The following is a 15,069-nucleotide window of genomic DNA, read 5'->3' on the forward strand; positions in this document are numbered from 1 at the left end:
AGTGGACTTCGCGTGAAAAGTCGAACCCATGTAGAATAAAGTATTATAGACCTCATTCGTCCCATGATATAGTGAATTTTGTAAGAAAGTGAACAACATATGTTAAGATCAAAACCATTGATCTCTATTACTGAACATTTACCTTTCACATATATATAGAATATATGCGTAATGTTTGCATATCAAACTAAATGAAAATATTTATATTTAGCTTAAGTACATAAAATTCATCAAATGTATTTTTTCACAGCCATATATATTCGGGAATTATTGTTAATTTTTAATATTTAAAATAACTTATTTCTTTTTAGTTTTCTAAAATGTATTGCACGCTTATTCAAAAATCAGTTTTTATACGTCTAATATATGTGTATATATAATAAATGTATTACGCGTGCGTAATACATTCATTATATATACACATATATTAGACGTAAGATATTTGTAAAGTTAGTCCTTTTATTTATAAAAATTAGATTATTAGTTATAAAAATATACTTTAACTTTAGATGTTTCTGAATAGGTCAGAATGATAGATATCAAGCAATAAAATTGGAGCAACTATTCAACAAACCTGTCTACACGTTTGTTAAAACTGATCAAAATGCCAATATTAAATGGGGTGTACGGTATTATGTTCCACGTACATTAAGGCAAACTGGATTCAAGAATTAAATGTATTAAAATATAAGAATTAAAAAATGTTTAGTATGCTAAATTATTAGTTTGATGATATATATCGCATAAATCAATAGATATCTTTAATCCAATTTAAGCACTTCAAGGTATTTTTTCTGCATTTGAGTTATCAAATTATCTAGCCTAAAAAAATAAAACACAAGATAAATCTATGTTAAAATTGAACATCGTAATAAAAAAAGACTTACATGTAACGCATGATCAAATTATTGTATATCACATTATCTTCTGATTGAATAATGCTGCTTAATTCAGTGGTCGAGATATTTACAGATTGATAGTTGTTAGATTGTTGAGGAACACTGTTAGTGTCCGATTGTGTCATTCTTTGATATTCTTCCCAATATAATTCCGTCATAGCAGTAACAGAAATAAATACTTTTTCTAGTTTTGATAGTTCGTCTTGCAACTTATCTATCTGCCTGTAGAAAATATATATTGAAAATATATGAGACGTATCGTTCACAATAAACTTTTAATACCTTGTAATATCAATTATGTTTTCATTACAAAGTTGTGCTTCACGTGTAGAAATGAATTCAAACACTAATTTCGACATGTCCAATGGCTTTGCTGTTTTATGTGGACTTTCTTCCTTAAATTTCAAATATACATCACATATTTTGTCATATCTATAGAAATAGTATAAGAGAAAATATTAAAATATAGCACATTTTACAATTATTTATAATACATTATACACTTACAGTACTGATAAATTCCCTATATAATCAGTAGCTTGAGCTTGATCTCTCAATTTATTATTATCTTCTTTCAAAGACATAAACTTCATTTTTATTTGATCGGCTGCACTAACTAATTTATCAACTTTGTTAAGATAAGTTTGTATCTTCCTTTTATCAGCTACATCTTCGTCCGTCGTATTCATATGTTTCATACGAATTGTATGTACTTGATCTGTAAGAATCTTTGTATTTTCCAATGTTTTCTTCATACTCGAGTTAAATTTATCGATCTTTTGATGTAATAAATCCCTAAAATATGAGAAATATTATCGAAATATTAGTTTATAGGTAATGCTTAATAGGTAATTTTATAATTTTGTAGCATTAATTATGTACGAAACTTACACATTTATACTCAGTGCAAAAATGTACAATTGAAATAAATATACTTCTGCTTTTGTAAAATATATCGTATGGCGATAATAATTTTTCAGTACTTCATAGTTTAATTCATTCTTTGATTGTGTCATCATTTTCTCCATTGCTGTAGGAATATTTAATGTAGGTATATCTTCTATTAAATAACATCCATTTCTGAAGAGAAACAAAACGTGATCCTACAGTAAAATTATAATAAATTAAAAAATAGTATTTTATTTTGTGATATCTTACAAATTTAATATATAATACGTACATTAATTTGTGATGCAAGTGACATTGTACTTTCAATCAATGTTACACCTTTGTAATCAGTTAGCACTTGATGTTCGACTTCAATATTAGTATCTTTTTCTATTAACAACTGAAGATCTCTAAGAGTAGTATTACTATCAATTTCGTATGTATTAATTTTGTAAAACGGCAGACAGAAAACGTATAATATCTATGAAAAACACAAATTAAATAACAAAAATGAAACGAAATAAAAGTAAAATATGCTTAGCTTTTATACATACTTTGTTTAATAATGCATCTTGTAACATTGTAAATACTGCTAAATGAGATGTACCAAATTTGTCAACCATTTTTCCTCTTTTATGTGGATCCCATTGTAAAACTAATTGAAACCATTGAACCATTTTGTTTCGAAGACAACTGATACAGGAACAAATATTACACATACTTGTAAATATACAATATAAAAAGTTATCAAACAAAAGTTACATAAAAAAATTATTCTTTCTACAGAAGAAAGTATAGAAAAATTATGTAATACATTCTTACTTTGATAAGTGAGTTGGATTTTGAATATCTTTTCCAAAAATGACTTTCCCTTCTGACACATAAGCATGAATATCGTCATAACTTTTATTTTTTATGTATTTCATCCTGCAGAATTTAATTAAATCTAGAGTTTGCATCAAGTTTTTATTTCATCAAATTTTTATTTCATTATTTATTATGTTTTTCACTTTTTACCATTCCATAGTATGTTGCATTGTTGGTAAAAATGGTCTTGTTCCAGTCACAAGTTCATAAAACAATATTCCTAAACTCCAATAATCGACAGAGCAACTATATTTCTCTTTCCAAAGAAGTTCTGGGGCAACATAGTTTAAAGTGCCAACTAAAGAGGCAGATGTACTTGTTTCTCCAAGTTCTTTGGCATATCCAACATCTATCAATTTATATGAAATCTGTAATATATAAATGTAAAAGTTTAATTTAATCAATGCATCATAAGCTACTGATAATTCAATGTAAATAATTTTCTCATTATATATCTTGCCATATTCTGTTCATCCTGTAAAACTATATTTTCTGGTTTTAAATCTCGATGAGTTATATTATATGAATGTAAATATTTTACAGCCGATGAAATTTCACTCATTACTTTGATCGCTTCTGTTTCATTAATTCCACAACAATTTTCTGGTTGATTTAAAATCTGTAAGAGAACATAATTATTTCGCATATAAACTTTGTATAGGTCAGATTTTAAATAAAATACAACTTTTCTCAAATCTCCTTTTCTACAATATTCCATACAGAGAATCGGTTCGTTTTCTTCTACATTTGGAAGTTTGAATGGGACGCATCCTGTTCTCACTATGTTTGGATGCTTCAAGCGTTTCATTATAAAAACTTCATGAGCCCATCTTTTTCGTTGTGTTGGCATCAATTGTGAATAATTACATTTACATCTTTTGATTGCTGAAATTATAATTATATGCAATAATATATTTTATTATATATTTACAATGTTATAAGTTTGTTAATATGTATGATTCCTCTTGGAGAATTCTTCAAAGATATATACATATATTTTTTATATTTATACTTGTAATCATACTGAAATATTACCAATCTTTTTGCCACTTTGAACATGTATCCAAAGCTCGACAATTCCAAAACCTCCGCTACCCAGAACACGATTTAGTTTCCAATCATCGTTCGATGTCATTTCGAATTTGTATTCAGCTATACAGATCGAGGATTAATAATTCTTAGTAAACGTGATTCCACGCTGATAAAATAATATTTTTATATTTTTCGTAAAAGAAGCATGCATTCATATAAATTATAACACCGCCTATCAATCGAGATTTTCTATCGAAAATGCATTAGCTCAACAAGAAAAAGAAATTATTTCGTGATGTAAATTTTTTACTAATGTTGTCGATGTTGTCTCTCATTAACCTGCATATATGATTCAACATTCTCCAGATATCTCACTTGTCGATGATATATACCGATTGGCTACTGACTACACACGTGACCGTCCTTATAATATTTTGTCATATCATATGTATACTTTTTCACTCAGTTTATATTGAAGTTTATACACTCTAGTAGCAGAGAAAAACCTATTCAGTAGCTGTTTCATCTAATTGACATATTCCGTTAGATCCTAAAATTTATAAACAAATAAAAGAGCTATTGAGCATTCAGCAAGTTTTTAATACTTGTTCCGTTTTTTAATGCGTTCCAAATTTTGTTCTAAATTAAGATTACAGTAATGAATTGTTCCTCTTTTAAGTATGTAAATAATAATAATATCGACCAATCATAGTTGATTATTCTTCTCACATTCGACTATGATTAATTAATTTCTACGCTTATTCCTTAATTCACTACTATTGCCTATTGTAGAATGGGCTTCACATTTATTATTTTCACTTATTCTCTCATACTATTATTATTTTCATAATTAAAAGAGGAACAATTCATTACTGTAATCTTAATTTAGGGCAAAATTTGGAACGCGTTAAAAAACGGAACAAGTATTAAAAACTTGCTGAGTGCTCATTAGTTCTTTTATCTGTTTATATTTTAGGATCTAACGGAATATGTCTTACTTAATTAAAAAACGCTTCAAAGCGTTTGCAGCATCGCGACTGCACCCTGAAGTGTTGATTTCAAAATGCAAGCTTCAGATTGGCTGTAGCAACAAACTTACGATCGGCTTGCAACTAATGTAGAACCGGCTTAAGACCGAAGACATAAATAAGACCGGAAAAACGCCGAGTGGCCAGAAACAGCACAATTCCACCATGGTTGATAGTTGATAGTCCGATTTTGTGTTCGCGCCTTCTACATCATGAAACAGTTACTCACACCAATTCACAGATTTACCATATTGAAAGTATCTGCAAATGGCGGCGTTTAAAGAGAGCTCGAAATCTGAATCCGGAATTAGTGCCCATATGACTTGATTCTTACTAGAGGAACTCTAGGGCCGGTATTCATAGTCAGATCTTATATTCAAGATCGTCTTAAGTATAGCCTTAAGAAGTCACGAATCAATCAGAAGGCTGCATTAGTGTCTTAAGACATTACTAAGACGATAATTGTGGATTTTGAAAGGAGGTAAAAGTTACAAAAGTGAGTAAAGATTACTAGGTATTGACCAATTAAATTATGAATGCTCTTGTGAATTTGCTCATTGTTGTAATTTTCATCTTATTTGGAGATGTACAGGCTGCGGTCAAAGTCTCGTTACTAATGCTTTGAAGCATTTGGTTGACCAATTAGAAAAAAAAATTTTACAAATTAATCAATCAAAAATTGCTTTAAAGCATTTGCGTTAACCGTACCCTATATCGACTGTTAAATGGGTTAAAATCATTAGATCAATAAAGTATCGCAAACTCGCATTCATTTTCACGCGAAACGCGGCCATTTCGAATTTATGCATTTGTATTACATGCTTTATTTGGAAAAATGAAGCCGTCAAGTATGTAAATCAATACTTTTTAGTTGTAATTAGTTTATTAATGAACAAAAAAATATATATGAATGCTCAATTTACGTGTTCTTTAGTTTAATACAGATTTATTTGTCGTAGATTTTTTGTGCATAAAAGTGCACGAAAGATACGTGTAAGTACAGTTCAGAACTGTTCAGGAATACAAAAGTACACATCATATGTGTGATTATCGCATGAGCTTGGACATTTTTAAGAATTTTTTTTCGATCGAGGTAAATGTTTTTGCTTTGGTCCGGGTTATTTTTTAAAAATGGCTGACTACAATTGTGGATTTACAATTGGCGATTTTGCTTAACTCTTATCATACTTCACAAATATCAGTCCTTTTTGATAATTTAATTCTTCCAATTAATTCAATCCATTCTTTTCTTCTTCGTTCGTTTTTTCGCACGCCAAACCTATAACCTTTTATGGTATTGTTTTTGTACTTAGACACACAACTTGACATTATTAATTTTAAGCACGATACTGATGATAAACTGGAAAAAAAACCTTGAAGAGGTTTTTATTGTATTAATATCAACCCAATGATGAATTTGCCTTCAACCTCGAGATTGATGCTTGAAAATGTTTCAAAAATATATGATTAGATTAGCTGCACCCAATTGATTCAATGTGGATCCTAGTGTACTTCAATTAATGTATATGCACTTCGGCCATTTTTACGCGACATTTTTCTGAAATCAATTGCGGTACTTTATAATCTAGGTAAATTTCTCTACCTAAATTTTAGGTATGGTGGAACGAAAGCGACATCTCGATTGAACTAATTCTGATGACTATTTTTGACCACGCTTTTTTGACGTCCATGTAAGTTCGGCCTCCTTATTCTCTATATTCCATGATCATAAAAAGTACTGGTCCTGAGTTTACTCAATGCGCATGCGCTAATTAATTTTGTGTTTTGCCATCTCCCATCATTGATAACGTGTCTCTCTGAATGTAGGATCTAGTAGGATCTGATAGGACCGCTGGTTACAGCCTAGTCGAGTCTGATACTTTTCCATCAGTTCCTTCGTGTCATGCGCTAAGAACTGTTTGTTTCGTTTCTTCTTGTTTTGTGATTCTTTTGTGTATCTGCATTCTATCTAATTCTGATCGCGTGTTCGACTGTTTCGAATTGCCACAAATCGCCATTCGTCGTTCGAGATTGTTCGAGACGCCTCAGCTTATTTCAGACTTAAATGGATATAGATTGCATCGCACGAGTCCGTGAAATGCTCTATGGAATACAAAGAAATATTTTTTTCTTTATTTTCACCTGATACAAGGCACTTCGCAGAAGAATAAATAACATTACATTTCGCAATCTTTCATATTTTCAAGAAGTATCTAGGTTTTCCTTGCTAGTACGGGAACGGAGGTTGTAAGAAGACGTTTGAAGGCGATGGCATCGCAAGAAGCACAGGATTTTCATATGGCATACGATATGCATGAAAAGTTGAATTGTTTAGGCGTGACAGAAAACGCAGTTAGCTTGAATAAGGTATTTATTTTCTTCAATGAGAACATCATTTTTTACATCATTGTATAAAAAATAAATTTACTTTCAATTTGATATCTTTATTGCATTGTAAAAGAAAATTGTTTATTTTTAGAAAAATGTTTATATACAATCATTAGTCGATCAAGCATTGGAGTTAATTGATCCCACTCCTAATATTCACACAATGTTTATACAATTTAATGCAAGATTTTTCTGGTGTGTTTTATCTTCTGTCGAAGTCAAATGGAGTAACAGAATGACAAGGTAAATATTTCTCATGACTTGAAGTATTTTCTAAAAAGGACATAGGTAACATAAATCATTACATCCTTGTTGTTTACCAATATGAAACAAAGATGAAATAATTCTATGTTCTTGCTCATATAAAATATTGTTATTTAGAATGTATGCCATTCTTAAAGCTTATAAAATCATTTCATCTTTTTTGTTACGAAATATTAAATATTAAATATAAACAAAGGGGTCGTTTGTATATTTTGAAATGCAATAAAAATTACAAAAAGTGATTCACTAAAATATTTGTATCATTAATCAATTTGTTCATTTTTGTAATTTTTATCTCGTTTCATAATACACAATCAATCCAAAAAATAAATAATTACAAGAGCCAAGTGATGCCTTTATATAAGAGGCCTATTCTTTTTAGCTGAACTTTTGCACTAGTTCATCTTCCTCTTTTTCCTTCTTGGAGAGAAAAAGAAGAAAGATGAATAGTACAAAAGTTCAGCCATAAAGAACAAGCTTAAGGTTTGTTTTCTGTTTCTGCACTGGTTGCATTAGTTGAAAAAGTGTACACTAAAGCATTTTGTGTTTCCAAAATGGTATCAGCGACACTGTTCCAGTGCAACAGAATTTGGTGCACGAATTCATTGAACTGGTTGCATTAATGGCCTGTTTTTTTTGGCTGAATTTTTGTACCAGTTCATCTTCTTTTTCTCTCCAGGAAAAAAGAAAAGGAAGAAAGATGAACTGGTGCAAAAGTTTAGCTAAAAAGAACAGGCCTAGTTTAATCACAGAAAACAGATCTTGTACAAATGCAAGAATTTACAATAATAAAACAATAAAAAATATATAAATGATAGTAAGCCTACATACAAAAATATTTTGTACGTCAGTTCTGGATTGCACTAATTCAGTTCTAGTGCAATTCTTATGCAAGAACTGAAAACTATAATGTGCAATTGTTTATAGTTGTGCTGGAATATGTCGCTTTCACTCACGTAATAAGGAATGTGTGATATCACTCAGTGCACCATTACTTAAACTCAGACCAAGGAAGGATCTAGTAGAAACCTTATTGGTAAGTTTTTCGATATTAGTAGTAATAGTAGCAGGAGGAAGAATAGGTTAAGTTCTTAAATGAGATGTAGGAGAAGTAACGAAATCGAACCGGGAATTTGCCAATTATTTTTTCTCATTGTTTGATTGACTCTCAGTCCCGTAAATGGAACCAAATCGGCCAGTAATAAATTGTCACCTAATTTAAGTCTTACATACACTTAATTAAATTTGTGTAAATATGATCAGTGTAGTAAATAATGCTTCTTAATCTAAATCGGGATCTTACTCATCTCAACTGGAATTGTTACTTATAATTGGAGCATAACTTAAACGTAGAAAAAATCCAGCGTATGTGAGGTGCGGTTGAGATCGCAATCACAGATTACTAGTTTGCAGACCGAGCGCCGAGCCATTCGACGTTTTATTTGTTGATTATGAATATTTTGAAATAGAGTCACCTCAAATTTTTTGATAAATAAATACAGAAATATAATTGTATAAGGATGTTGTGTGTGTGTGTGTGTGTGTGTGTGTGTGTGTGTGTGTGTAATATTTTTGTGTGTTAAATTGCAGCACGAGATGATCCATGCATATTTATTTTTAACAAATAATGATCAGGACCGAGATGGTCATGGACCGAATTTCTGCAAACACATGCACAGGATAAACAAAGAAGCGGGAACCAATATAACGGTAAGCTAATAATCTTTTTATTTTAATATTTAAGAATATATTGTCGAACAGTGATATGTGACTCCAAAAATCCATTGTCATAGATAGTCCTTAAACCTTATTATATCTTATTATATCACTTATTATAACAGAAAGTACATTTCAATAAGTTCAATTAATTATTTAAATGTTTTCGTGTTTCGAAAAGAAAAATTTATATTTTATCATAAAATCTAATCATATTAATACAAATGTTATATATCATGAACTCGTTTGGATATTGGAGAATCTTTAAGCTTAATCTGGATTTATTACAAAGATTAAATATCCGAATATAGATTGGATTGATTTTGTCAAATAGATTTTGAAATAAAATTCTTAAAAACAATTTTGTTTGTACATTTATAATAATAATTTTGTATTTTTAAATTTAACAATTTTTTTATTCTGTAATAACAAGATTCGTTTATCATGTTAATCGAATATAGATTTATCACAACTTTCATGATGAAGTAAAGCTGTACAAACAGCATTGGTGGAAATGTAACGGACCTTGCCAATACAGACCACCATTCTTTGGAACGGTTCGACGAAGCATGAATCGTCCGCCCGGTCCAACAGACTTTTGGTGGCGTGAACATCAACAAAATTGTAATGGTCAATTTGTAAAGATCAAAGAGCCAGAGAATTTCAAATCGCGTTCAAAGCAAAATGATAAGTCAAAGAATACAAGAATAACTGATTGGTTTCCAAAGAGTATTTCGGCGGATACAGCTATACCTACAACTTCAAAAGCTCTTAGTAATAACGACTCTAAAATATTTACTCAAACGGACAATGTTAAGCCTAGTACAAGTAAAGACAATGGTGGTACAAATTCGTCTCACACTGTGAATGAGAAAGATACTCAAGATCTGTCGTTGGGAATGAAGAAGCTTGGCAGCAGTAGTAATAATGTACATGGTTGGGGTACCAGTGGCCCGAGTGAAAACGCAAAGAAAGATGATGCAAAGAATGTTTCTAAGACTCCCAAGTTTTCTTGTTCCGGTGTTCTGGGAGGCAGTAGTAGTGGTCAGAGTAATCTTTTAACCAAATTCAAACTAAATGACAGTAAAAATCCCCTATGTGAATCAAGTAAGAGAGATTCAACCTCGATATCGGTTGCGGGACAAGCAACTGCTAATGATTCGATTTTAAATCTAAGTCAACCAAGAAATAATTCCGTACCTTGTCCTATATGTAACATACCTATGACTTTAGAAAATATATATAGACATATAGATTTATGCCTAATAAATGATAATACATCATTGATTGATGAGATTAACAATAATATTAATAATAATAACAACAATGAAGAGTTAATGTTACCTATTCGAACGTTTTCTACGTCGGTGACGGAGCAAAGTGTTGACACAAACACAATTTCTAATAAGCGCTTAAAATTCGATAATTCGAACGATACAGTTGAATGCGTCACTTGTCCCGTTTGTAATAAAAGATTGCTGGCCACGGATATTAACCAGCATCTTGATGAATGTCTATTAGAAGCAGATACAGCTCGTAAAGCTGCCATTCCCTCCACCTCTCGTGCATCATTTGATGATAACTTAATTACTATAAGCAGTTCCTCTAATTCTGATTTGGATAATTCTGTATTGATGGAGGAGCCACAACCAAGTACTAGCACTTGTAATAACGACGTAGTGGAACATAAATGTTTAGTTTGTAACACACAGATCGCACCTGAAATATCATTAAATGAACATCTTGAAGAATGCATTGGAAGTGTTTTTAATGACGACATAATAATAGACGATAAGGAGGATGATAACGATGATATGCTTGCTATAGAAAATAATTCCACGGAAAGTAAATATCCCTGTCCAGTATGTATGCAAATAATATCGGAAAATCTTATGAATCAGCATTTAGATATGTGCCTTAAAAATGAATAAAGTGGTCTTGTGAACAGAAAGAACGACAATGAACTATTTTGCGGATAATGAAATGGTTTTTTTATCTAAATAAGTATCTGAATAAATATCTTTTCATATATATATATATAATTTACTTCTTTGCATATTGCGATTTTATACGAGACAGACTAAAAAAAATATATTATAATACGAAACAAAAACATTATTAAATATGTGATTTAAAAAAATGTTTATATATTACTTGTCATTTATTAAATAGAAATTTGAAATACATTATAACAAAACCTGTGTTATAAAAAAAGGCACAATTTACATGCCGAATGTAATTATTAACAACGCTTGTATAATCTGTATATAATGTGTGTGTTCGTATATATAATTTCATAGATTAAGTTTTTCGATGATTAAGACTGGTTAATAAAGAGTTTAGATTATTTATCTAGAAATCGTTATATAAAATTCTTAGCGTTATTTTTTAATAAATAGTAAACAATACTTAAGGCTAGTAATCAGTTATTATCTAGAGCTTTAACGTTATGTCATTTAAATTAATATGTTAAAGTTGCTTATCATTTGCAAAAGTTTGTATTTTATAGAAAAAAAAAATAGAATGATTATAATGGAATGATTTGTGTGTACGTGTGTGTGTGTACAAATCGTTCAGATGTTCGGCTTACATTATCCGGCATTTGCTCGTTAGCAACCAGTTTATTAACAATTGAATAACTGATAAAACTGATATAATGTATAATGAAGAAATTTCGAACATTAAAGTTCCCGAGTAGTCACCACAGTCATATCTAAAGACACTGATAGTGTCTCGGCGCTAAGGTACGCGCAGCGACACTGCCGTGGCTACGCGAGCCGGCGAATTGCTAGGAATTGATTGAATAGGAATTGACGTCAGAAACGAAAAGTAGCACATTAATTTTTGTTACACGTCAATTGAAAATAAAAACACTTTGGATAAAATGATGAGATCGCTTTAAAACATTTATAAAAATGAACGAAAACTACGCTTATCCCCCCCTGAGAATCAGTAAATAATTGTAAAAAAGTGATAAAAGGCATAGTAAGTAAAAATAGGCTACGCATTGAATAAAAGCGCTTCACGTGCGCTTTTATTCAATGCGCATGCATAGTCTATTCACGATTTACTGTGGTGACTACTCAGGAGCTTTAATTAACTGATTGATTCGATATCCGAAAATTCGAGCTCTAGTTATATAATTATATAGATACCTTTTTTTGTACTGTACTATTTATAAGATATGTATTAAAAAATGTATAAAAAATGAATATAAAACCATTATTTTGCGATCATTAATATGTTGCATTACATATGTACATCTTTTACTGAGTAAATTAGAGTTTTTCATATAATCGGTCGATATTGGGATGATCGAGTGTACATATTCCACAACTAAATTCTAGTACATGGTTGGAGAAAAAGATTAGAACTTGTTCCTGTGTCCAACGCATATATAGAAAAATATTAGGTAGCAAAACATCGATTGCCTTGTCGCCCATTTTAATCCTGCACACAATTGACATTATTATTTTTTTGTTCTTAAAGAGTAAGAGTGAGATATATATATGTACACACATATATATATATATATGTGTGTGTGTGTGTGTGTGTGTGTGTGTGTGTACACACACACGCGCACACACACGCACACACACACACACACACACACACACACACACACACACACACACACACACACACACACACACACATATATATATATAAACTAAATCAATAATATGATAGATCCGTTTTGAATATAAAATTTTCAAAAAATAGACCTTGCATATTATGGATTTGCTTTTTATTTAATATTAAATGTTATTTTCTCTACTTACTTCTTAGTTCCTAATTTATGAAATGCGTAGTCAGATTGCAATTGTATGGATGATGTGGCGTTATATAAGATTCCTCTATCTTTGTCAGCCATAATTCGTGTAGTTCCCGATTCATCAGTTAAATTGATATTAATCCCATATACACCGTTGGCTGCCGTTAATACAAATCTAGGATTTTCGTCATAACATTGTCCGAGTAATATCACTTCGCTATTTTTAGCAAAGCTATAAACCGTATTATACGCCGATTTTATAGAATCTAACGTTATAATACATGCGCCTAGATTATAACATTATATTAAATAACTTTTAGAATCGCAAAAATATCGTGGCATTTTCATCAATGGACAATTTAAGATAATCAGCATGATATTACGTACTGGAAAACATTCTGAATAAAGGTATTTCCATATACTTATGAATTCTCATTCGTGTCAAGAAGAGATCAATGAAGTGCGAATTGTATTCAATCGCAACTTTATCCCCATTAAGTTGCAATTCACCAACATTTGAATCTTTCGGAAAAATCGCAGTTATCGCAAGCTGATCGGATTTTCTTGCAATGCTGCTATTACCACCGATAAGATCATATAAGGCATACAATTTCCAAACTAGTTTGGACAAACTCTCTGGTAACTGTCATTATAAATTTGATTATTATATCATTACATATTTGCGTATAAAGTTTTACGAAGTCTTTAAGACTTACATTTTCATATTGTGCTAAGATTTTGTATTTTCGCAATGTTGACATTTCTTTCGATACTTCGTAACAAGAATTCGTATAAGAAACAATTCTTTTCCCCTCAGATTCATTTTTGCATTCGCCATAAGGCCAGCTTGCCCTTTTACTTTCTTCGAGCTGCTTGCTACTAATTTCACCAATTAAATTAATCGATAGAGATGATCCGCTGCATTTTCCTTTCACAGTATCGGACAACCCCCAAATGAAATTTAATTTAATGCGATAGGACTCACTCGGTTCATTACTCAAAATTTCCCATTGCCATGGCATGTGTCTTTCGGCCTCTACGCAAAACTAAATCAATTTCGGTTACATTCAACGTTATTGTAAATTTCATTTAGAATTTTTCTGTTTACCTTAAATACGCGTTCATTAGGCACAATCTTAGTTGCTTTAAATTTAATCACATCTGATAACCAACTTGTGGCTTCGTACAATCCAGCTAAATTCCATTGATGAAGAACTTGTGAGGACTGCAGGTCATGGTGCGTCAAAGATAAAATATGACGATTTTCACTTTTTATGTATTCCAATTTCGTCTAATAAAAATCATTCGATATAATGTATGTAATAAATATTGTAGTCACAGGTACAATACAAGCATACGAAATGTATTGAGTTATCCAGAAAGTTCGTGCCGATGTTGAAGGAAAATTGAAACGCAGAAGATTTAAATTTTAGTATACATTTATTAAATTATATAGATTAGTCGGCACAAACTTTCCAGACAATCCAATACTTGATGGCAGTCTCTCTCTTTTTGCATCCATGAACAAAGTTCCTTCTTTGATTTTTGTGTGATTTTATACAAATATCTGTATCATACCTGTGACGGTCCGGATTTGAGTGCCTCAATATAAGCAGCTAATCCGCAGCTACCTTTTGGCGGCACAAAAGTGAAGTAATCCAAGAAATGCAATCCGATTAAGGCAAATTTCATACTTGGCCATGTTCTATAATTTTTAGAAAAATTGAGAGAAAGATTTATGTATTTCGATGAAATAATAAAAATGAGATATTAAAAGAGATAGTAAGATATGAAAATCATGATAGTGACAAATCTGAATAGAAATAATCTATAACAAAATTTAAGTGTAAACGCAATCAAATGCACGCATTCCAGATGAATTTTTAAAATTGAGTTTTTCTCCGAAATAAAATTTTATATTAAAAAATTCTATATTTTTACTAATTTTATTTTTTCATATAGAATCATTACTTTTCTGGTTATATTACGAAATATCGTACAAATAAATAATGGATGAGTATAAATAATACATTACTGATAATTGCTTCGATGAAAGGACCAAATATCGTTAATTAATGTTTCATACGATATCATGCTTTCGCAATCAAATATTTTTACTTGTAATCGATCACCTAATTCAGGAAGTCCAACATTAAGAATATTCACCGTCTACATAGAAGAAGAAAAAAAAGAGAAAAATAATTTATATATA

At 30.6% G+C, this 15,069-nt stretch overlaps 3 protein-coding genes across 4 annotated transcripts in view; 1 reads left to right on the top strand and 2 right to left on the bottom strand.

Moving 5' to 3' along the window:
* Positions 1-761: 761 nt before the first annotated feature.
* Positions 762-4,158, bottom strand: LOC108691368 (inhibitor of nuclear factor kappa-B kinase subunit beta-like). The gene is made up of 13 exons (XM_018199073.1): positions 4,026-4,158; positions 3,690-3,806; positions 3,340-3,539; positions 3,115-3,273; positions 2,805-3,022; positions 2,610-2,714; positions 2,342-2,480; positions 2,080-2,268; positions 1,791-2,002; positions 1,407-1,694; positions 1,182-1,331; positions 888-1,121; positions 762-822 (listed from the first exon to the last, which is right to left on the bottom strand). Exons 2-13 carry the CDS (start codon positions 3,787-3,789, stop codon positions 762-764), a joined length of 2,055 nt encoding a protein of 684 aa, XP_018054562.1. The 5' UTR covers positions 3,790-3,806; positions 4,026-4,158.
* Positions 4,159-6,546: 2,388 nt separating this feature from the next.
* LOC108691362 (sprT-like domain-containing protein Spartan) lies at positions 6,547-11,086 on the top strand. 2 transcript variants are annotated; one of them, XM_018199065.1, is made up of 5 exons: positions 6,547-7,081; positions 7,194-7,345; positions 8,294-8,402; positions 8,957-9,076; positions 9,544-11,086. In XM_018199065.1, exons 1-5 carry the CDS (start codon positions 6,983-6,985, stop codon positions 11,011-11,013), a joined length of 1,950 nt encoding a protein of 649 aa, XP_018054554.1. In that variant the 5' UTR covers positions 6,547-6,982; the 3' UTR covers positions 11,014-11,086. The 2 variants fall into 2 exon arrangements, with proteins under 2 accessions (XP_018054554.1, XP_018054555.1); XM_018199066.1 differs by lacking the exon at positions 6,547-7,081 and having other exon boundaries at positions 7,293-7,345; positions 9,002-9,076.
* A 1,231-nt stretch (positions 11,087-12,317) lies between these two features.
* Positions 12,318-15,069, bottom strand: part of LOC108691351 — an 8,585-nt gene continuing 5,833 nt past the window's right edge. The window contains exons 16-22 of the mRNA XM_018199052.1: positions 14,893-15,026; positions 14,436-14,562; positions 13,966-14,148; positions 13,574-13,903; positions 13,245-13,500; positions 12,865-13,144; positions 12,318-12,532 (exon numbers count right to left, since the gene is read on the bottom strand). Coding sequence (XP_018054541.1) covers positions 12,361-12,532; positions 12,865-13,144; positions 13,245-13,500; positions 13,574-13,903; positions 13,966-14,148; positions 14,436-14,562; positions 14,893-15,026 — 1,482 coding nt within the window. The 3' untranslated portion in view covers positions 12,318-12,360. The remainder of the gene's footprint in view (positions 12,533-12,864; positions 13,145-13,244; positions 13,501-13,573; positions 13,904-13,965; positions 14,149-14,435; positions 14,563-14,892; positions 15,027-15,069) is intronic.

Source organism: Atta colombica, unplaced genomic scaffold (genome assembly GCF_001594045.1).
Source record: "Atta colombica isolate Treedump-2 unplaced genomic scaffold, Acol1.0 scaffold46, whole genome shotgun sequence".
NCBI lineage: Eukaryota > Metazoa > Arthropoda > Insecta > Hymenoptera > Formicidae > Atta > Atta colombica.

Excerpts from the sequence above, each read along its gene's own strand:
- LOC108691368 (XM_018199073.1), bottom strand. The coding sequence starts at position 3,789 with ATGACATCGAACGATGATTGGAAACTAAATCGTGTTCTGGGTAGCGGA. Across the intron at positions 3,540-3,689 it reads TCAAAGTGGCAAAAAGATTG|CAATCAAAAGATGTAAATGT; the intron begins GTAATATTTCAG and ends TTATAATTTCAG. Across the intron at positions 3,023-3,114 it reads TACAGGATGAACAGAATATG|ATTTCATATAAATTGATAGA; the intron begins GCAAGATATATA and ends TATATATTACAG.
- LOC108691362 (XM_018199065.1), top strand. The coding sequence starts at position 6,983 with ATGGCATCGCAAGAAGCACAGGATTTTCATATGGCATACGATATGCAT. Across the intron at positions 7,346-8,293 it reads TGGAGTAACAGAATGACAAG|TTGTGCTGGAATATGTCGCT; the intron begins GTAAATATTTCT and ends AATTGTTTATAG. Across the intron at positions 9,077-9,543 it reads AAGCGGGAACCAATATAACG|ATTTATCACAACTTTCATGA; the intron begins GTAAGCTAATAA and ends AATCGAATATAG.